Source organism: Musca domestica, unplaced genomic scaffold (assembly GCF_030504385.1).
Source record: "Musca domestica strain aabys unplaced genomic scaffold, Musca_domestica.polishedcontigs.V.1.1 13, whole genome shotgun sequence".
NCBI classification, from domain to species: domain Eukaryota; kingdom Metazoa; phylum Arthropoda; class Insecta; order Diptera; family Muscidae; genus Musca; species Musca domestica.
Genome location: NW_026712172.1, coordinates 4,319,167 through 4,344,064, shown reverse-complemented (window position 1 = coordinate 4,344,064; position 24,898 = coordinate 4,319,167). Strand labels below are relative to the sequence as shown.

Below are 24,898 nucleotides of genomic sequence, written 5' to 3'. Positions count from 1 at the left end.
TTCACATTTTTACGCGATTTTTTTTGGATTTTATCCTTTTCTGCCAAGAGACAATTCCGAATTTGTGTAAATCGTTAAAATAAGATCAGCGGTTCTTGAGTTATATAGACAGATTAGAAGTATGCGTGGTCAGTTCCCTGGCGCCCAAATAAATTCCTAAGTTTGGAGGGAAAGTCAACAGTATCTCGTGTAATAATTTTCAAACCAATATCTTCATTATCTGGCAAATATACAGATTTTAGATAAATCAAGATAGTGGGCGTAAAAGTAGGCGTGGTCAATATTTTTTTCTTTAAAAACCTAACTCGCGGTATGACGAATGTTTGTACAAAAAATTATGCAAATCGGTCCAGCCGTTTTCAACTGATTCCGTTACCAACAAACAACAATTGATTTATATATATATAGATTAAGTTTAGATTAGTACTAATAAAAACGGAAGGAGGGCCCCCTCCTTCTATCCTTTTATATCTATATCTATAAAAAAGATGAAAATGTTTGTACGGTTGTTTGTTTGCAATTTATAGACTCAAAAACTGGTAAAAAGATTTTCCTGAAAACTTTCATATATACTAAAGCATCGCCTGAAAGTAACATAGGCTATATAAATAACAATAACAATTCCTCTTGGATCAGGAGAGATATAGCATCAGAACCGGAGGTGCAAATGTCTATTGATCGATTTTGGTATAGTACAGTCTCCAAATTTAGAATATGTAACGAAAATCGGTACAAAAATAAATTTGCCAAATAATATTTGCGGAGAAGTAAGTAGTTTTATATGTATTGCTACCTCGAATCCCACTAAAAGCAAAAAATGCGGTTCAACTTTAACAATTTGTATATAAACATTTTAATGCGTATAAAAGCGAAAGGGGTAGCGAAGCGCGTCGAGTTCAGCTAGTATAACTATTAAGATCGAAAGTGAGAAGGGCAGTAAAAACGGACTGACTGTACTGATTGCGATATATTTTGAATGTAGGCCGGTCCTTTTCAAATACATAATGCTCCTAAACAATATATTTGCAATAGTAACTAACATTTCTCACAATTTTGGCAAGGAATAATTCACATAAAGTTTTGCACTCGGATGTTTTGTGGTTTTCTCGAGGAAAAGGGCATTTGGAAACCCCCATTGCTAACACACATAGGTCCTTATGTTTCTACACCAATTTTGAATAATTTCAACTATTTTCATGGTGGATGGTATTCAAATTGAGCTCAGACCGAAATGACTCCGGTTTTGCTAGTTTATTTATTATGTATGTGCCAACAAATCGGTTGAAATTAAACCAATTCTCGAATTATGAGTTGTTAACGACATGGAGGTTTCGGCCAGTATGGGAGCTTTTTATGGATGTATAAAAAATAGGAAGGTATTGTTCATAGGGGCTTTGCTGCCCACGTATGTTGTGCACAAATTGTGGTCAAAGAGAAAGAAAATAGACGTGTGTAAATATATATGGTTGATTGGCTGGTGTATTGTATGTATGTATGTATACATATGTATATGCTGTATTGCCTGTATGTTCAAGGAAACACCCACATACACGAGATACATATAGTGCACTGAGAAGAGAGTTTGAGTGTGTGTTTTTATGCCCAGTTGCTGGAAGAGTGGACTTTCAACATTTTCATTTTGTTGTTGCTGTAGTTGTTTTCTTGCCATTTTCGTTGATAGCGACATTTTCACTGGCTATTTATATTTTTCCTTCCAGTTGTGGTCCTCCGTGGTAATGCGACATTTGAGATGTATCATAACGTATTCTGACAGCCGTAATTTCATTAATTTGTTCTCAAATTGTCATACAATGGTCATAAATCTGTTAATAAATAGCAGGTTGCAGAAGTTTGAAGGACACGGTATTTTGGTTGTGTTGAAGTGGATATTTTTGCGTTAGTTTTACACAGAAATCAGTTTTGAAGTGTTATCTTACATTTATATATATTTTGATCGAAAAATTGCGGTAGTAGTGGGTAGGAGAATAGAGGTAAGGCTTTCAAGCTTTAAAGTGTAGTATAGATCACTTTACTCTGGAAAATGTGAAAATGTCGCACTATTTGATAAAAGCGATTTCTTAAATTAACTTTCCACCACATTCAAATTTCGAAATGATTCGTCGGTTACGTTACGATTCGTAGCATCTATGCAGAATTACAGTCCAATGATGCCACCAGCCGATAAACCGCACCATTTTTCTGGATTTCATTGTTAGTTTTTGCAGTGCTTCTGCCTGATCTTCACTCCAAAATCGACAAATCTGCCAATTTTTGAACAGAGCACGCATTCTGATAATAAAAAACACGAAACATATGTGAGCTGTTTAAACCAGTTTAGCCAAAATAGGGGAAAGATTACCCTTCATTAGCATTTAGCGAAACCGAGCGAATGTATATGTGGGAGCTTTATGTTAATGTAGCCCGATTGACACCAGTTCCAATAGGGTTCATCCTTGGGCAAAAGAAATGAACGATGCCCAAAATTTGCTTACAAAAATAAAATCATAAAAAACATAAATCGACACATAATGTGATTCTATGAAGATCAAAAGGAACTACGGGTTTATGGCGTTTCCTTTTGTATGCTACAAAAAAAATGCACAAAGACATAAAACCCTGTAGTACAGTGTGGTGTCGGGTATAATCAAAAATGTTTACTTGGTACCAAAAGATACAACTGTTACTGCGAGTCGTCCGTTAAATTTTACATCGCAAAGTAACATAGAATTCCTCATTATGCAAGTCACACACGATACAACTGGATGTACAACTTGGAGAAGTTGTATTCTTGATTGTATCGTTTGTGGGCCGGTTGAACGTAGTTGTATCTCAGTTGTACCAAAAATCAACATTTTTTGATATTTTGCAACCGATTGTATAGTTTGTGGGCCTGTCACAAACAATATTATTTTGTGTTTATTTTCGAAGAAAATCCAATCAAAATGTGCGATCCAATCAAATGTGCGATTTTAATGAATATTATAATATTTTAAAATTAGATTCCAAAAATTTATAATAATTAAAAAAAAAAACAATGGAGTCAATTAGAGAGCATGAAATTACTCACGGTGTCACATTAATCCAAATAAAATCTACAAAAAGTAAATTTATACAAAGAGGTTGTACACAAAGTTATTAATTATGTTGGCTACCCTCCTAGTTGTACCAACAGTTGTAACGTGTGTGGCTTGTATTAAAAGAAAGATTATAAAATGGAAGTAGACAAAATACAATTAAAAACTAAAAAATACAAAGAAAATTTCCAATTTGAAACATTTTCTTTTGGAAAATTAGTTCTTGAAAAAAGGTATATACCCGATTCTTTACTTTTGTAATTTGTTCGAGGTCGTAAGTTTTTGGAAAATATTGGTTACAGATCTATGAGGATTATACGAATAAGCATTTAAATTGGAAATGAGCAAGTTACTTATAAACCGTACGAATTGAAAATTAGAGAACGAACCTTGAGATTTCGAATGTTTTTTTAAGTTGTCCAATTATGTATTCCAAGGGCATCACATCTACAGAAATGTTAGTGATTACTAATCATAAATACGGAAGCCTTTGCTTATTGATTACAAAACAAGTAAAAAAGCATTAAGTTCAGGCGGGCCGAACTCTGAATACCCTCCACCATTTGGAACGAATTACGAAATTTTCAAAAGAAATAAAATCCATTAAAAATTCTTTCAAAATCTTAAAAATACCGAATATCGTAAGGTGTCGATATATTGGAGGATATACAATACTGTGGACCTATACAGACCAATCTATGTCTAGGGGTAAAGTAGTCACAATGAACTTCTTGTGGCACAATGAACTTCAATTCTACGGAAAAATGTGGCTAAAATCATAAAAATACCGAATATCGAGGGGTACCGTTAAATGGGGGCTATACGATATAGTGGATCTATACAGACAACTCTCTTTCTAGGGGTAAAGTGCTCACGAAGAACTCCTTGTGTAGAATTTTAGACAATTTCTTTAAAAAATGTGGCTAACATCGACAAAATACCGTTATATGGGAGCTATTCGATATCGTGGACCGTTATAGCCATCTTCGAACTTGACCTGCCTGCAGACAAAAGACAGATCTGTGCAAAATTTTAGTTTCTTATCTTAATTCGTTTTGACTGTATCGTGACGGACAGACAGACGGACAGGGCTAAATCGTCTTAGCATTTTACGCTGATCAATTTACAAACGGGATGACGAACTTAATATACCCTCCATACTATGTATGGTGGAGGGTATAAAAATCAATATTCTTACCATACACCACTGAAGGGGGGAGTATGGAAACTTGATTTAAGATTGTAACATATCTAAAATTACTAGTAGGCTCATCTTCATCATATGCCCGAAGAAACGACGCACAGAGCCGTATCGACTTAATTTCGCTAGAGGTAATGTTTCAATACCCTGGTAAAAAATATATATTTGGTTCTGTGATTGGTGTGTTTTGGACACTACTTTATATTGAACCGAAGAAAAATTGCAGAAAATTTCTTCAATACGAATATTAAAACGACCCCGAATGTCACAACCAGTTTCAATCATGCAATGGAAAAAAGTAAAAATCACTTGACGGTATTGAAAACATTACAAAAACAAAAAAAAAAACAAACAGGTGTTCTAAATGAATTTTCATTCGATTAACCACTTGCGGTTAACGGAACATACAAAAAAGGAACAGCAAATGTACGCGTGCATGTAGGGAAATTGTTTCAGGGAAATTAAACCATATGCTCGAAAATATCCGTATCTAATTCATATGCGACTACCACAACCACAACGAACATGACAACGATGATGAGGACGAGGACAATGTTAACTTCCTAGCCGGAAGCATGTGAGTATAATTTAAATTGAATTACACATTTTTATTTTTTAGGGTGCAGCAAAGGGCTGGCGGTCGGTCGTACGGACGGACGGACACACAATTGTCTCATCATAAAAAATACTTGTACAGTAAGTGGTAACCAGGAGAAACCAGTTACCCCGCCGCTATGCCAGTCGGACGTCAAGTGTACAAAATGTAACATATTTTACGACTACAAATCATAATTTCTCTAATCACAGCTAATGGTATTGTGGAGCCGAAGAAAAGTACAGATGCCAAGGCAGGCAGTGACATGCACAAGGGTGGGGAAGGGCTGTAAAAGTGTAATCCTTTACTACTTTCCCATCACCACCGCTCAACATCATCTTAACTCTTTCATTATCGTAATTATAATTTGAATTTGTTTTTCCTTTCTGAGCTGGTGTAGATGTGTTGTTCTTTCTCTTCTTGTTGTTGTAGTGTTTGTCTAATTAACGCTGTTGTTGTTTTCGTTTTTGGTAATTGTAGCATAATGCCACCCATCCGAGCAGTTTACCACCACCAGCAGACTCATCCTTTTGGAAGTGGTGTAACATTCGGATCTGGTTGATTTTTATTATTACTTTAATTGAATTTTTGACAGTTTGGCTAATAACGAGAATGAATTTCATTTGCCTTTCGATTTTTTTAATACAATTAAAGTAGAGGGAAACAGCACACTCACACACACACACACACACACAAGTGGCATTCATTCACATACATAGTATTCACCTAACACGGTGGTTTTTCTCCTGGGAAATGGACACGTGACGGTCGTTCGTCAGGTGAGTACACCAGGAATCGTGTCGTTAATTGTATTGTCGCCGTTACATGAGTATCTACTTGTACTTGTCGTGCTGTGTTCCGTTGTGGGTGATTGTGAATTAAAGTGGCAAGTGGCCACCAATCTTGCCAAGTGCAATTGTTCTCCAGTAAAAATTCGAAGCAATTCCATGGGTATTCCTCGCATTAGCCTTAAGTTATTGGTTTGATAGTTGATTGTAATCAAATTGTGTAACCAGTTTTCTGGAGACAATGAACCGTTGAAACCCCCCCCCCCCCCCTCCCCATTATTTTCGACAAGGAGTGTGTTATTGTTTACACGCACTCATACTCACACACGCACAACAGCAAGACACCAAGCCTCACTCCACTACTACCTTTTGAATGGCGTTATGCAAGGTGTCGCCTGGAAATTGTTTTAAGCGATTCGATACGCTGCCGCTGTTGATGCTTAACTACATAACCCTGCAAGAAAATAATAAATTGTTTGGAAACTATAAAAATGGAGATGGAACTACCCTTGTCGCTGTGACAATATACCTATCATTTTTGCATAGTCATGTTCACATGTTTGATTTCAAGAAGACAAAAAAAAGAAGGATGACGATCATGTTGGCGCTTATTAAACCCCTTCCGAATGTCATTTAATCGAAACAAACGAGAAATAGGTATATTTTCGCTGAAAGTTGGTTCTAATTTTTGATGTTGGTCATTTGGAAAATATTTAATATTTAATTTGTCGCTCAGTGTCCCAATCGCAAGAAAACGATTCTCTCCGACACCGGTTGATAAAAGAAGTAAATACATTATGCCTAAAAAACTCTCGTCTAAGCAGTGGTCGATTTAGATATAAGACCCAATACAAATTATGTTTTCTCTATTCAAAGTGATTCAATAGCAAATAAAAAAGAAAACCATGTTCACATAATTTTCAACAAGTGAAAACGAGGATAAGTTTGGCTGGACGCCTGATATGTGGACATTTAACTTATGATCAAATGGGTTATCCGAAAAATCCTTTAAATTTGGAGGCTTCGTTATGTGGATTTTTTTTACATTGGATATTTTCACCAATAACCCGAACAGTGAAAATGCAGCAGATTTGATCAAAACCTTAAAAATACCGAAAATATCCTGCATTTCATTTTCAATACCTAATATCGAGTCTGTCTCTACCATTAAAAGTGCGAGCAGATGGACAAAAAAAAAAACGGAGATGACTAATTCGATATGGAATCTAGACTCTAGAATCTTTCGCTGACAATGAATATTTAATATATATGAGTTCTTCGAGGAATGTTTTGGGTTGTTGCAAACGAAACAACAAATTCGAAAAATGTACTCCATTTTATGGTGGAGGGGTTTAAAACAATAAAAATGCATTTTGATTAAGTTTACACTTTGTAATCAGTTCTTCCGAATGGATAAAAAGAAGTCATTTTCTGCTTATTTCACTCTCTATCTATCAAGTCGCGAACCAAAAGTACTTGACAATTGCTACTTGGCAGGGGTTGCATATTTTAAGTCCATAAGCGTTTTTGAAAGGCTTGCCGCACCAGAACACTTTCACGCATACATGCGGTTGCTGTAATGTATATATTTATGGCTGGCAGACAGACAAACTTGAGCCTTCGGATACCTATGAATGGAAAGGTGTTCAACTATTTTTTAGTTCCCATTCATATTGAATTTTCAAGCTACTACGAACGACATTTACGTGCTTGTCTTTTGCTTTAATCAATGTGCCCTGGATACGACGGTAATGCCGACTTACCTGCAATGGTCTTTGTGGAGGCGCTCCCATACTATGGTGATGGTACATAACATCATGTTTCATTTGGGAGGTCATTTGTGAGGGATGTACATGTGATGCTTGATGTTTGCCTATATCCATCGCGGATAGAGCTTCTGCTCTACTTAGTATACCATCATTGATACCAGCAAATATATCACCCTGCAACAAAAATAAAACATTTTTTTCAAATCATCTTTAATAAGAAAAAACAATCAAAATGTATTTTTAGTGGTCAAAAAATATGTAATTTGGAAGGAATAAAATTATATTTTACAAATCTTAAAATTTGTATTTTAAAAGAATCTATATACATAAAAGAAAGTTATGTTAGTTATTACGCTTATAACTCAAGAACCGCTGGTCTAATTTTAACGATTCAGAATTGTCTCTTAGCAGAAAAGGATAAAACCCAAAAAAAAAAAAAAATCGCGAAAATTGTGAAATGTGGAATTTTTCATTTTGACTTTTGGAATGATTGATTTGGAAATTGTAATGTTTTATATTTCAAGATTTTTTTTTTATTTTGACTTTCTATTTTCGAATTTACTTTTGTTTTTTTTTTTCTTTTTGAATTCTTATATGATGCGCAGGTGGGTAAGGACCTTTAAACATTTGCTGTAAAAAATCTGAGAACAAGTTTATAAATTTATTTCTGTTTTGTTTTTCAATTTGCCTTTCTTTTATTTGTCAATTTTATATAATGTACCATTTTTTTATCAGTTTAAATTATGATTATTATCATATTATTTGTCAATTTTATCATATTGAATTCAATCGTTTTTTGTGAACAAAATAATAATAATAATAATTATTTTTCCATCGATATATATATATATATATATATATATATATATATATATATATATATATATATATATATAAACAAGTAGAAAAGTATCGATCGGCTTTGCCGACAGATGTATACCCTCACCCAATGTTCGATTATTTAAAAATATTTTGACTTCTGTTATGATTTTTCAAACTTGACCCTCTCTGGAGTGGGTTTTGAAAGAATGGGCCAATATTGCCCATTTCTGAGTTGTTTCGCAATTTATGACTGATATAAGTATTGAAAATTGTGTTCTTTGTGGGTGAGGTACCAGAGGGGGTTCGCAGATATATAGCATCTTCACAACAGATCTTGTGTTAGCAAATATGTTTGTATGTGTGAAATTTAAAAATTTTATTTTGCTTTCTTTGAGCGTTTTGGTTTTCAAAACATTGAACCCTATGTGGAGCAGGTAGCAAAAGTAATGATCCGATTTCTACCATCTTTATAACAGATCTTGTGTTGATGGAAATATTTTAGATATACCATGGCTGGAATGGAATCGGATGTTGATTTCGCTTTTTACGAACTTCATGGATATTTAAAATGTTGCGCATTTTTGAGGTACCAGAAAGAACGGACCGATGTTGTCAATTTTCGCACCAGACCTAGAACTGACGCAAATATTAATATTCGCAAAGTTGGAGAAAAATCGCATTATCGTTTCTCTTTCTGTGCAAAAAATATATATTTTTTGAAAATTTCGACCATTTGTAGGGGAGGTACCAGAAGGAGTGGACCGATATATTCCATCTTAACACCAGACCTTGGGTTAATATAAATATTGGGATGTGTGAAATTTGAAGACAATCGGAATCTCACATCACATTTTATGAGAGTTGTAATTATTCAAAATTTTGACCATTTGTGGGGGGGGGGGGGGGTTACTTGATAAAGTGGACCGATATTGTCCATTTCACACCTGACCTAGAATTGACGCCAATATTAGGATGTGCAAAGTTGGAGCAAAATCGGATTATCCTTTCACTTTCTGCGCAAAACATTTATTTTTTGAAAATTTCTAACTTTTGTGGGGGAGGTACCAGAAGGAGTGGACCGATATTGCCCAACTACAAACTAAGTTTGACAAAAATATTACGATGTACCAAGTGTGTACCAAATCGGATACTCCCTTCGAGAGTTATCGTGCGCACCAGCCAGCCAGACAGACGGACATCGCTAGATCGACTCCAAATGTTCTGAAACGAATTTGGTCCAAAGGTCTAAAACTGTTATATCGACTAAATACACGTTTTGATCAAATGATATATACCGTATCAAATGATATATACCCTCTGTAGCCATATGGCTGAGGGTATAAAAAGTTATGTTAGTTACTATTCTTATAACTCAAGATTTTGATAATTTACACCACTTCGGAATGGTCTCCTGACAGAAAAGGATGAAAGCCAAAAAATGGCACAAAAATAAGCAAATAAAATGGCATGTATATTTTTTTAATTTTTCGTAACGTTTTATATCGCATGAGATTTTATTATGTTGACATACTATTTTAGATTTTTTAATTCTGAATGAAATATGTAAAAAATGAAAATAGAGCATAATACGATATTTAATTCTAATCTCTCCTTACTAAAATTGGTATCTGGCTCACCAACATTTAAACAAACAAATATGGCCAACATAGCTGTATGGGCTCATATCAAATCGTAGATCAACGTATTTCCTTTGGTAATAATCCGACTAATGAGAACTCAAAACGAAAAATTCATTGGGACTGCAATCACTGAAATATCGAATACAAAGGGGCATGCAATAGGGGAATTAAACAAAGATATATAGCGAATTGGAAATTTAGTAAGAAAAAGATTTATTTTCTCCCGAAATTCTTCCGAAACCTTAGAGATAGTTTGAATCGAAGGAACGGGTATACGGGGAACTATGCGCAATAGTGAATAATTACAACTATGTAGGAACTATGCGCAATAGTGAGGAACTATGCAACAGCCAATCCGAGGGCTGGGAATTCTAAGAGGATAGTATTCGGTTAGAAGATCAAAATCCCAAAGTCCCCATGCAATTTTTTTTTCTCATAATATATTACCCATAACAATATTTTCAATTTGGTCTACTATTTTGTAATGTCCACGTTTTGCAGTATCACTTGGTAATCGACAGTCCACTGATTTCAGTCCCGATAGATTTTATATTTGAGTTCTCATTGGACGGATAGTTGCCATATGGAATAATTACTTTCAAGTTTTTATATGAGCCCAATATAGCTGTGTCGTCCTGATGTTTGAAAGCTAGATGCCAATCCTTCATTTTGCCCATCAAATAAAGTGTACCTTTCAATATGGTATGTCTAACTGTAAGAAATTCATTCGACATAAAAAATTACGAAAAATTAAAAAAAGAACAATTAAAAAACATTTAGCTTGTCTGGGCCGATCTTTAAATACCCTGCACCATTGGGTAAAGAAAACATTTTTATATAAAAGTATCTGAATTCAAGCTTGTTCCACTTAAGCTATATATACCAGTAAGATCGTTTGGACAATGCAGTTAAACTTATCAAAAAATCATAAAGAGCGTAGTACGGGTTCATACCAAAACGGGAGGTACCGTTATATGGGGATATACGAAAAAGTAGACCTATACATACAATGTTCCGCCACCGGAATTAGAACCTATTATTATCAACAAATACCAATTTTTAGACAAATTCGTGAAAAAATGTGATGAAGTATTTTAAGCGATTTTTCGGATTTCATACTTCGACAAATGCACAGTATATTGATTTTAAAGTACAATGATTTTCTAAGTACTCATCTACATTACAAATATATCTCAAAGACAGAATTATTTTTGAAGAAACCGGAGATTAAAACTAAGTTTATCAACAAAAAAAAATCCTAATCAAAATCAACACGACTGTTACTATATCTCTATGTCAGACCATGAATTGGTTTAGTGGGGAAAACAAGACTTCAGTTTGAAAATACGCATCTGCTATTGAAATGACATGACTGCAACTCGTTCATAACTAGATAAATTTTAAATTTTCGATCTCAGGGAAGGGATCATAGTGGTTCCAAAACTTATCCCTGAGAGATGCTATATTTAACAAGCAGATTGTCATTGTGCCCGTCACTTTCACAACGATCTGTTTCCATTTTGACAGGTAAGGCCAAATTAACTCACAAACACTGTTAGAAAAGCCGAACAAAACACTTAGTTTGGTTGTTAATTAAGAAATGGTCCACCCGAGCAAAGACCCTGGATAACTGCTACCAAAACACAGAGCTTATTGTTAGCAATATCGAAACAGATGCAATCAATTCCACCATAGAGAAGAGATACCGAGCTTCTGTTTCTGAGGTGCATTCTGTGCATTCTGAAGGATACGTTTAGTATCCATAAAAACAAATACTTCAAGTTTAAGAATGTTCCATAATTTTAGAACAGGTGGCAGCATATGTATATAGCTAGAGCTGCCACGATCATAAACACCAGCTTATTTCAGAGTCACGATATGAGATACTTTCCATGCAGTTGGTGACTTAGACTTAATGGACACAAAGGCCATATCTTTTTCCACGATGTCAGCGCAACGTTAAGAGTAGATGTTAAAATAGAATGTGATAATTGTGAATTTATAATGCTTGAAACTTGTTTAACATTTAGATACTATTTGAGATACATATCTAGAATTCGATAGAAAAGACTGGAGATTCCCTAAACAGTTCTTTATCTTTGGGTCGCGAAAGAAACTTTCTTTTTTTCTAACATCTTATAATTAGAAAGCCCATCAGAAAACATAAATGGATGGTATCTGGTTTTTATGGGCGAACGCATCCCCTTTTTAGGAATGTCATAACGTCGAATCCCGAATAGATAAACATAAGTCTAAGTGGGTAAAGGAGTAAAAGGCCTCCACCATTTGGAAAATAATTGTTTTAAACTTATCTATAAGTGCCTAGATCCAGTATTTGAGCAGTATATGCTATATCTGTTATTAGGAACTTGCCAAACCATGTCCCAAAATAGCAAATATGTTATATGGGGGCTCACCGACGTAGCCAGAAATTGCTTTCAAATCCATTTCGGGGTGTCCGACCGACAAAAAAAGGAGATTTTTAAGCAAGATAGTCTCGGTCCCCGGAGGCTGTGGGGACTATATGAAATTGTGTCAATTATCTACTAAAAAAGAGATGAGACCTGATGCGGACCTCAAAAACTAACTTTGAGTTGAAAAATGTATCGACAATCATCCAATTAACAAACCGTTAAATGGAGCTTAAATGGATACGAAAACATGGAGCTGCATAGACAATTATATGACGGATAAGGTGGGGCCTATAACGCAATCCAAAAATATAACATTTGAAAAAAAATACGTTGAAAAATGTGGCTATAGAATCTAAAACCCGAATATCTGGTGGTATTTTACCGCAATGTAGCACTGAATTTAGAGCTTTGCTAGGTTAAAATACCTAAAAGCCGTTTCCGGTTGAATTTTGACTAAACCAACAAAAAATCTTAAATCGGGTGGTATCCTATAAGGAAGCTATGGGAAATCAAGTAGGACCTTAAATACATTTGAGTAAAATTGACAGGTATGGATAAGTCGACATAGAATATTATGCTGGTCCAAAATTTATACACTTTTTGGTGTTTAAAAGAGCTTGTTTCAAGAGATTACAAATGAAACCTTTTCAAACTCTTATATTCTTCATAGTATGGTGGAGGGTATAAAAACATTATGCATAATATCCTGTATTCCTAATACCCTGTTGTTTATTTAATAAACAGCTTTTGTTGCTTGCAGTAAACATAATACTATTCTGTAAAAATGTGGATAGATTGTCGGTAAACTTTTAAAAGCTTTCAAGTTTAAAATTTTCCAAAAAAAAAAAAAAAAAAATCATACACAACACAAGGCAAATCCAATCCAACAAAATAACAAGCACAATTTTTCTATTGTTTTTATAACAAAAAGAACAACAATAGTTAATAAAACCGTTTTGGTATAGCAATGTTGTTATTTGTGTTGTTAAAGGGAAAAACTCAATAAAATAATAATATCGACTGTCGTTAAAAAGTTACAGAATATGCCCTCTGTTAATAGTTTTATTTTATATTTCAAAATATTTGTCGATGAGATATATACTTTTGCCGGAGTTCATTGATCATGTTGTCTACCTGTACACTTATCCTGGAGAAGAAATATTCGCACTTTTACTTTCTCATGATATTTGTTTAAGCATCATCATAGACAAACATAATAATTTCCTTATTGTGAATGTAAACAATAAAAAGCAATGTCAAAAAATGTTGTATTTATTTTCATAAAAACCATTCACTTCTTTGGTCATGTACATACAATACATACGTAAATATTATGCTTGAGTATATGTGTACATATGTATTTATATGTAACACAGTAAATTGTTATAGAGAATATATTTCCATATACATATGTGTTTTTATGTACACACACATAGATATATGCATATGCATAGAGACAACACACACACACCAGTGCGTGGGCTGGATATTTTTTTAAAGCGTGCTAAAGACAATCGCACGTATCTCAAAATTTTATTGCATATTTTCGAGCGTAAATTTATAGAAATGTATGGGAGAGTGTTTGGACTAATAAATCATAAATATTTTATTTGAGTTTTTTGTTCTTATTTTCTTTTGCTGAAGCAAAACAAAAAGCAAATAAAAACAGATCTCAGGAATTTTTTATCAACGCAAACACATACATATACATGCCAGTGAACTGGCATACATGTTGGCTGGTATCGTGCGTGTGTTGGTATTTATATTCCAATGTAGTGATGGACCAAAGGAGAAAGGAAGTGAAAGAAAGAAATTTATTTTTTGTCTGTCGACATCACTTACATTTTGACGTGCTGACCATGAATTGCATAGAAGGGATGCGTCTTCTAACAAGCGACTCTGAAAAGACGAAGAAGGAACAATACACAGAGAGTTGTAAACGTATTTTTTTGTTATTAAATATTGTATTTTGTTTTGAATCGCAAAGGTCGAATGCTCAGCAAGGTTCATATATTTGGGTATGTGTTAAATCAGGATTAAAAAATATACGAATTAACATTTCTCAGTTGTATTTCGAGAGTAATTAAAAAAAAAACAATGTTAAATTAATGAAAGATGCTATACATTCTCTGCTTATACATATGTATATAGTCGAAAACCTGTGAAAAATTAAAATGTCTACATAAAAATTGCCGACTAAATCTAGATTTCAACTTTGTTAAGGCAAAGATTTTATTTTCTATTATTTTCTTTGTGCTTTGCCATGAAAAAGCTTCGCTAGAATGAGCGCCAATCTTGGGTTGTTCATTGTATGTGCTTTATCGTAATAACGATGCTACAGCATGGCCCTTCTGAGTCATTCACGCTAATTATGCCTGCTTAAGCCTGACCCGCTATAAGCGATAAAAATATTTTTGATAAATAATATGTAGGGTCTCCATTTTTATATCCTGCGCCATAGAAAAAGGGAATACATGCATACATACATACTCGTCGGTAACCCCATAAAGTACAAAAAAAAAAAAACATATTCGTGATCACTAAAAAAAATTCTAGGACGATTCAATGATGTATATCAATGATGTATATCTGTTGAAATCAAGTCCATATTATTTGACGTAAAGCTCCGAAATTTGGCATTATAATTTGCATTGTGTGTAAGGTGATTGGTATTGGAAATTGGCAATTGTTCGATAATTATATAAATAAATGTATAACAATCCCTGTAGAAGAATAGTATTTCTTTTGAAGTCGATTTATGCATGTCCATCGGTTTGTCTATCCGTCTGTCAATGGGCTCAAAAACGAATCCTATTGATGAAATTGGCGATTATCGTAGATACGTTTTCTAATTTATTGAGATTGTCCTCAATAGGACTATCATATTGTAAATTGATATTGGATTTTATTAGGATTGGTGAAAGAGGTTGGTAAGGGAAATGGAAAATCGTGGACAAAAGGACATGTTCGAATATAAAAGATTGATATAGTAAAAGGAGTCAATGGTGAAAATAAAATATTAACTAGAAACACAAATGACCCCTAACTTAAAATTACATGAAATTTCGGTTTTTTTCTTGCATTTTAAAGGTTATAAGGAGAGCCGATAAGAACCACTAAACATTGCTGTCAGAATATATTATAAAAGTGCACATAAGTTTTTCGGACACCAAGTTCACCCGACCTACATTTAAGTTGGTATCGGCTATACTGCAAGATGTCGATTATGCTGCTTTTTAATTTTGTTGATTTTTTTCTTCTTCAATGAGTTATTAAGCATTGTTGGACATTCAAACAACAACAACAAAATTTATTGCTTAATTAATTGTTTTGTGTTTTGTTCGTTTTGCTTCCTCGAGCCAGAAATTAAGATAAATGAAACCTGGTCCTTGACATTGAAATTAAGAGATGTTCTGTGCCCGTAGATTGTGGGCCAACATTTCCGAGAGTTTCATTTTAACAAAGGCAAATGGTTTAACATAAATTTACCGCCACCGTTTGAGCCAGACGAAAAATTACCTGTTGTACAATAGAAAAAAGACTCTGACTCACTCGCCCTCCGCCGTTCAATGGGAAACTTTTAATGGTGTAATTTGTTTTGTTGACTACTTGAAATAGAAGTGTAATTATTGTAATCACCCTCACTTACTGCAGTGTCCCAATTAATAAATGTTCACATTAATTTTGGTGTCTTTAACCGAGCGGAGACGGGTAGAAATAGAACATTGAGGGCGAATGCAATTGTGGCAAAAAGCAACATGTGTTGTTATTTTAAATAATGTATTGTTATTTCTTCAGTCTTGACAGAAGAGTATTGCAAAAATATATCATATATATATATATATATATATATATATATATATATATATATATATATATATATATATATATATATATATATATACATATTCTTATATTTTTTATTACATTGTAATTGCACCAAAAGAGAAAAGAACGTTGAAATCGAAAATACACTTTAACATATTAGGTTTAACCAGCACGGAAGGTACAAATGTCGGGCGTATCTGACTATATAATATCACTCTACTGTAAAGGTATAGCGCAGCTGAATTTCGAAACCGAAATAGACGAATACACCAATGGAAGTAGAAGATTAATTGCCTTTGGGAGGCATATAACGGCTTTACAATTGAAAACGGATTGTACAATGTCAAGGTCCAAATTTGTTGCAGGAATGAGAACAATATTAATATATACAGGAACAAAATAGTCCGTCTTTATCTCCCAAAAAAGTATGTTATGGCGCAAAAAATTAAGTCATTAATAATTTAGTTCATAGACCACATATGTGTTAAATCTTGGAAGTCTGAAAATTTAGTACGACATATGAAACTTTGATTACGTATTATATGCAAGTTTTTCCTTTGTTTACCTAATTGTTTACCTCTAATGTTTACCTTTCACACCAAAAAGTCTTCAAATTCTTTCATTTTGAAGTTTAGTGAGGAGGATGTTGTAAAAACTATTGAGCAAAGGATCAACATCCAATTTTTTGTCTACAACCATAACAACGTCTTCATATGTAAAATCTAGAATTTCAGAATTTTAACTCAATTTTCAATACCAAATTTAGTTACATTTAGTACGCATATCCAAAACAATCTACATCTCCCCATCCTAGACAACGACACTGATTCAAAATTAGTACCATTAGTACTTTACAAACAATTATAGTACACATTTCCAAAACCACCTCAATATCTCAATTCCAATACCAACATCAAATTTTAGAGTTTTCGGAATCTAGACGTTGTGAGATGGCTATGGATGGACTAGTTGGTTGGTGCTCTTCACTACTAATATACTGGCACTTCCATGCCAAGTGGATAGTGAGATAAATTCCAAACATACAGAGTGAATATCATCCATTTCCATTCCCCCACCATTTCGCAGGGATTTGAAAAATGTAAACAAAAAAACATGTAAAAAGTCCGCTATAATTTTAAAAACTTGGTGTTGCAATTGTATATGAAAACGTGGATCTCTATAGCCAATTATCTACCAGAAAAGTTTTTGCCTATTACGAACTTCGAACACCAAGTTGGAGATAATTCTGTTGAAAAATCATAAATTCATCAATATACAATAAATCTGGAGGTACAGGACAGTTCTATGGAGAGAAGTTTCCTACATACTGCATTTCCTTCAAAATCCCAATTTACAGATGATTCGGATTAAAATTGTGACCTTATACCAGTAATATGGGAGATATACCAAAATGTGGACTTATATAGCGAATTTTGGATACTAAAAGTCCTGCAGACGTAAAACACATCTGAGTAAAATGTTATTTACCTACTTCATTCCGTTCGAAAGCTATAATGATTTCTACAGACGTACGGACAACGCTCAGTCGACATAGAATTTTATGCTGATCGCGCGCCTTATGTTGTGGGTATTTTTGTACGCAAGAGCAATAATCATGTCTGTAATTGGGTTTTTATACTCCCCACCATAGTATGAAGGCTATATAGAGTTTGAAAGCGTTACACACGGAATGACAAACTTAGTATACCCTTTATACTATGGTGGAGAGTATAAAACCCAATTACAGACGAGTAAGACGCGTAACCTGATTATTGCTCTTGCGTACAAAAATACCTACCTTTTCATCATAATCAAGCATTTTCAGCATTTTTCACTGCCGTATTAACCAAACGCGCAAGGACCATACTTCCATTTCAAAGTTATATTTCTAATGTTGAATATTTGAAACAGCCTAAAGTTGACAATTTTTCATACGCAATGCGTAGTTGGGTGAGTTGAAAATAATATCCCTGAAAATGGATTGTATTGGTGTGGTTGGAGTCATGAATTATTATCATGTAATCCAGGGATCGATCGCATCAGCGATAGAATAAGTGAGGAAAAACGTAGCATAATTTTCAGATTCATGCATTTTCAATTTTGGTCCGATGCCGGTACACGTTTTTACATAAGTCCAATATATTTTAGGTATTCTATATAAAAAATACTTTGGAAACTTTCTGCATCTAAAAACTTCCATAGGTTTCCTATAGATAGGAATCCTTCCAAATGACTTAAATAGACAAAAAATGTTTTTCTGCTTTATTCTTTCAGAATTCATGGCATTAAAAGAATTGAAGAAATGTTACTCTTCTTCATACTTCCTACAAATCACTGATTTTCAGGGAGACTAGATTATTTTCAGACAAAGTAGACGGTATGACACTTTTGTCCAGGGTCTACTATAGCTATTTCAATTTATTTGTATGTTTTTAAATTATATTTTATTTGTTTTTTAATTTTTGTTATATCGAATGGAATTTTTCCAGTTTAAATTGTTAATTTTGCAATACTTTTATTTTTTAATTCACATTGAAAAAGTAATGCAGATCAAATAAGTGCATAATAAGATGGTAATTGCGTATGACAATGTTTGAATTAATAAAGAACCATTATGCTAAATGGCAGACCATTTGGTTGGAAATTGGGATTGATATTAGTGAAGTGCCGGATACCACTATATGAAGGACATTGCGAATTTTAAATATTGGAGCCTTGAAAGAAATGGGCTCAAAAGGCAACAGCAATAACCCACAAAACGAGAAAAACATCAATTATCCAAAACCATGAAAGCCGGCAATTTCATATATTAACTGCAACTCAATGCCGATTTTTTTTTTTTGGGAAAGTATATTTTTTTTTTTCAAGCGGAAATGGCATAATATTGCAACCTATACGGTTTATATAATTCAATTCAATTCAATTTGAATATTATGGTGTTCCTAAAAGTAATTATTAAACAAATAAATTAGGGACCGGCAACGCTGACCGGTTCAGCTAGTAATCTATATAAGTCTTATAAACGAAAAAAAAAACAGTAAGGAAAAGTCAAAGATCGAGCAGGGTCGACAATATGATACCTTACACCACTGCATATTTGCATGCATACTTAGTAGTAGGATTATATTACAAAATATATATCGGAGCCGAGTGCACAAAATGGAAACGTACGTCCCGAAATTCAATCCATTATGCTGATATTAGCTATTATTTGTACAATAAACCTGAAATCGGATTAAGGATATATATGGGAGATATATCCAAATCCTTGTCGTTCTGGTTAAAATTTGGCACAGGTATTTCCAAGCTTTATAAGATATCTGGTACCAAATATCATCGTTGTCGAATGCATATTACGCATGTAAGGGGTAAAACATATATTTGGGAGCTATAGCTAAATCTGAACCGATTTTCTCGAATTTAATGTACTTCCTTCTAGTCTTAATTCGGTAGGATATGCCAAAATTCAGGTGATTTGGACTGATATTGGCCATTAGGTGCACAATTAACCCGAAATCGGTTGAGGATATATATGGGAGATATATCTAAATCTGAACCGATCTTGACAAAATTTGATACACTTATTTCGGAGCTGTATCTGCTATCCGATACCAAATATCATTATTCTGGAGTGCATATTACGCATGTAAGGGACTTATTTACTTATTTCTAGACTGAATTCGGTGGGATGTACCAAAATACAGGTCATTTGGACTTATATTAGCCATTAGATGTGCAATTTACCTGAACATGCATAAATCGACTCAAAAAGTGATTCTATCCTAAGATCCTCAAAAGTAACTATGGGTCTATCTCGCATCTTTCTCCCTGTTATAAACAAATGCACAAAGACATAATGCCCTTACCACTATGTTGTGTAGGATATAATTATGATAATTACAAAAAATCCATACTTTGCCTACTTTCTTCAGAAATGTTAGCTGAAGGTATAACCATGGTACAATTACAGAAGGTAGAACAAAGCTACCTCCTACACTCAATTTGTGTCCTTTGGTGCCCCTATTCTGTCAAAAAATATACACAGTCTGTATATGTTTGTGTATTGTTGTTAAAAAAAAAAAGAAAATAATTTCAAATTTAGATGCAAAATGATTTAGATGCAATTTTGGGATAAAACAAGCCTGTCCCTCTATCTTGGATTCAGTTCTTGGTACGAACTCAATACTCCATTCCTGTTTTATGGTATTCCACAATATAGTAATTTTGTGAAAAAAATGTACAAATGTAAAAAAAAAACCAAACAAATTGCTGCATGTTTAAAAGTCTATTTTTACACAATAATGCTCCAGTACAGAGTCGCATTTTTCCTAGTTTCTTTGAAGTTGAACAACTGTTCTTATTGAGCCATGGGTATATCATATACAATTTACAATAGATACAATTTTTTATTTCATCTCCCTTCAGCTGGCAAGAAATTTACACTTTACTACCAAATATTGAGATAAGGTAACACGTAATCTAAAACAAATGGCTGAAATATTAGCCTCATAAGTAATATAAGACTTATTTTTTGCATGGTTGAATTTTGCTCCAAAGAATAATTTTGCTGCAACTAGGACAAGTATGAAGACCAACAATATCGCAAGATTGTTGAATTTGAATTTTCATTCGAATTGGCCTTAATTTTAATAAATTTTCAGTGTAAGATTTCGGTTCAGTACAGAATCCATATATCGGGTATTGTGAAGATTTTGCTAAGAATGTCCAACTGCTCATTCTGGGTTTTGATGCTTGAAGACTAACTAACCATGAATGTACGTATTCTTTGAAAATAAAAAAGCCATGTCTGTAATCTTTCGCTAAGTTCAGACCAAATCACTGCTTCATATTAAAATCGTTAATTTCTAAGATTTTGACTTTTTATGGACAAGAAAAAATATTACAATGTGCAAGGTTTGTTGAAAATCAATGAAAATATTAAAATTTTTAAACTATTGTGGGGAAGGAAGAGAAGAGTTGAGCCGATGTTGTTGATGTCTGGAAATTGTTTAACTTGTCAGTTTGTGGGGGCGGTCCTGCAGATTTTAGCACCTTTCCAAAGTTAGTTATAAATATTAAGATGCACGAAACTTCATCCAAATTGAGTAATCCTTTCAAGGATTTACAAGAATCTTTTTTTTTAAGATTTGAGCTTTGTGAGGTAGGCGACATTAGAAGTGGACCGATATATTCTATCTTTAAGCTTGATCTACGCTTGACAATTTTAATATGATATGAAAAAGTTGATAAGCTAATCGAATACTTCCATAGAGAGTTATTGTGCATTGCAACCGCACTGAAGTGGTGGTTCAGGAGAATATAACTGCATTAAATTTATATCGATATTTAACAAGTAAATATCTCTTACGTATCGAATTCTATGATATTGGATTAGCTGTATGTAGCTCACATATACTGTTTTATACTATTACACATTTCCAAGTTATTGCAAATATTTAAAAAGGCCTATTTGAAAGACGGGGTCCGATAAATTTGTTGCAGGATAGAATTTACTGTGAAGTCGTACAATGCAGAGTGTAAGTTAAAGTTTTCTTGGCGGTAAAAGCATATAACACTCGCCCTTGTTGTCGCCTACTTCATGTAGAGAAACAAGTAAAAATGATTAAATACCATCCACCACGAACGAATTTGAAAATTTGCAAAAAATTAAATCCGTTAAAAATTCTGTTAAAATCTTAAAAATACCAATCGTAGCCGTTATATTAGGGTCTATACGACGACGTGGACCTGCATCATAAAAATCATCAAAATACCGAATATCGGGACGAAGAAATAGACCTGCAAAGACACTTTTCTGTCTTAGGCTGTAGTATCCATTACAAATTTCAAATACCAAGTTTGTAACAATTCCGGTAAAAATTGTCGCTAAAATTATTAAAATATCCAATATCGGGAGGTACCGTTATATGGGAGCTATACCAAAAACGTGGACCTACATGGCCTATTTTCAATACCAAAAGTCCTGCAGATATAATATACATTTTGAGTAAAATTTTATCAACCTACCTCATTTCGTTCGAAAGCTAGAGTGTTGGACAGACAGACGAACATCGCTAAATCGGCATAGAATTCTATGCTGAGCAAGAATATATATACTTTGTGAGGTCTAAAATGTACATTTCGAGTTGTTGAAAATGGAATGATAACCTTAATATACCCTCTTTACTATGGTGGAGAGTATAAAAAGTAAAGTTTTTAATGAACTTATTGAAAGATTAAAAATATGCGTTAGTTATTAGACAGAGAGGGTTTCTGTTCATAACATATATTTTTTGATTTAGTTCGATATTAAATCTTTAAAGATGTCCGCCTATATATCCGTCCATCTATCTGTTGAAAGGTTATTTGACGTAGATCTTTGAAATTTACCACAGTAGTTTGCATTATGACTAGGATGGTTGGTATTGAGGTATATCTGTTCACGATTTCGCATAGCAACGGTACCTTCCAATATTCGGTGTTTTTACGATTTTTATATCGTATTAGCCACATTTTCTTAGGGATTCAATTCAATCTTCGATGGACGAGCATTATATATATGGGAAGGTATTTTGGTGACTTTAGCCACATTATTCCTCGAAATTTATACAAATTTTATATTAGAGTTTGTAATAAGTCCTACCTCTTGTGGCTGAACTCTTCAGATCCCATAAAACGATTCCTTCGGATATTTGATATTGTGACGAATTAAACCATATTTTCTATAGGATGTCTGTAAAATTTATAGTTCCAAAACCGGTGTTAGAGAATTGTCCATAGTGGTCCATTTTTTTCAACATAACAGTACCCACCGATATTCGGTATATTGATTTTCCTATCCACATATTTCCATGGGAATATAAGTTCCCTTTTTGTTATGGCCCACTTACAACGGCTCACACATTGTACTGTTTTTCTGCATTCTCCCACCGGTCTCACTGGTATTTGTAGTTTAAAGTGGACCCGTTTGAATCCAGATACTTTGATTTAGAATATTTTCTATACCTAAGGGTACATAAAGTTCGGCCCTTACTGATTTTTTACTTGTTGTATTTGATGAATTTGTTGTTTAGAATTCAATTGGTTAGAGATTGTAGGGAAATCTTTACAGTTTTACTGGACAATAACCATTTCTCTATCACAATGTATAATTAACAGTTCCTTTGTCAAAGGCAAACAGTTGTTAACTTCGTGCCGAATAAAGAGTGTACGGAATATTTTAAATTCCCATATAATATATGTTAAATTCTGCTCTTAGCATTTAATAAAAGTCAAAATAAAATAAATCGTCATCTCAAACTGACATATACAACTAAAACAATTCGACAATCAAAACTGCCAAAATTCTATCAACTAATTTCCCATTTCCACAAAAATAGCGAGTATTATGCAATCTTTCATTTGTTTATGATTTCGGTGACGTTCAGCGACAAGTAAAATGCAAAAATTAAGTTATTTTAGACGTACCGATAGGAACAATAGTTTTATTCGTGATTTGAAATTTGACTCGAAAGATGTTTCTTTTTTTTACTGATTTTGAATGAAATCGTTTAAATTTTAAATAAAATTTTCAATACCAAATATTTGCTGTGTGTGGGATAGATATTTTTATTACAGATACTTCTTCTTACCGATGGATTTGGCATACATCGCCGCATTTGGTCGGAACTTCGATAGGAAGGACTGTAGCGACCGGGAAAACAGCTGGGCGCCGACATTTTCATTTTATCCGTCGATGAATACATCGACATGGTCATGCAGCCTCCCACGAAATCTTCCTCTAGTTTGAACGCCCTGGAGGCGTCAAATGTCGTTGGCGAGTAAATTTTGAAGCACTTTTATACAATTTCAAGCACAAATCCTGCTTCCTTCGAGCAGGACAACACAAATTAGTAATAAATCAAAAAGGTATTTAAGTTGGAGCCGGTAAAAATGGCGGCTTCTTCTATTGCTATTCCGTCGAAAAATATCCTTTTAACTAATAATGGATTTTTTTTTAATTTTCCAGAGAGATTGCACACGCGAACGTTATCCGTTTTCAGTTGTGGAACTGCTTTCTTAAATTTTTTAATGTACAATTATTTGGGCGAAAACACGTAAATGATTTTTTCTTCTTCTTAGGATTGAGTTAAATGGAGTTGTTACTTGGTTTTCTACTAAATATGGCGCATATCCTTGCCAATTTGAGTGATATCCCAATTTCAGCGTCGGAATGTTGGCATTTGGATAATTTCTCGTTTCTTTTCTTCGATTTTTTGCCGCTTACGTCGTCTCCGTTACCGCCAGATATGAAACTTTAATTATAAAATTGATCACAATTGATAATGAAATAACGAATACTAACTATGAATCACAAATAAGCTTGATAAATTATGAAGTAAGCTGTTTTGGTTGGATGTTTGGTCTGCTGACTGGATGACGGGCTGGTTGGTTAACTGGCTTGGATAACAAACACGCACTGTTATGGGTATAATTATTGTATCTCAAGAAGTATTTGGCTGGCCCACCAGTGAGTTGCCACCAGATGTCGAAGAAGAAGAACAACAAGAAGTAATCGGGCAGGCAAGCAAGCTAGCAAGCAGGTTGTCACGCCAGTAACTGTAAGTAAGTGTAAGTATCTGCTGCTATTGTTTAAACTAAACGGACCCGAACAGATTTCACAACTAGACAACGGCCGTGTGATAAAGAATTCTATGATGAGTTTTACTAACTCCAGTTTATTTTGGGGAGGACATGTTTCCATAATTTATAAGAGGCGTGCCCAGGC

General features: G+C 33.8%; 1 protein-coding gene and 1 long non-coding RNA gene across 5 annotated transcripts in view; one reads left to right on the top strand and one right to left on the bottom strand.

Moving 5' to 3' along the window:
- LOC101889595 (inhibitory POU protein) overlaps positions 1-24,780 on the bottom strand; it is a 73,205-nt gene extending 48,425 nt beyond the window's left edge. For 2 of the 4 annotated variants that reach the window (XM_005186315.4, XM_020037758.2), the window contains exons 1-3: positions 23,763-24,780; positions 14,146-14,202; positions 7,422-7,601 (exon numbers count right to left, since the gene is read on the bottom strand). In XM_005186315.4, the coding sequence (XP_005186372.1) occupies positions 7,422-7,601; positions 14,146-14,202; positions 23,763-23,888 (363 nt within the window). In that variant the 5' untranslated portion in view covers positions 23,889-24,780. The remainder of the gene's footprint in view (positions 1-7,421; positions 7,602-14,145; positions 14,203-23,762) is intronic. The other 2 variants (XM_020037759.2, XM_020037760.2) reach the window with 1 other exon arrangement.
- Positions 18,625-19,135, top strand: LOC109613190 (uncharacterized). Its single transcript, XR_002194854.2, has 2 exons — positions 18,625-18,704; positions 18,760-19,135. It is a non-coding gene; the product is annotated as an uncharacterized LOC109613190 (long non-coding RNA).
- Positions 24,781-24,898: the final 118 nt, after the last annotated feature.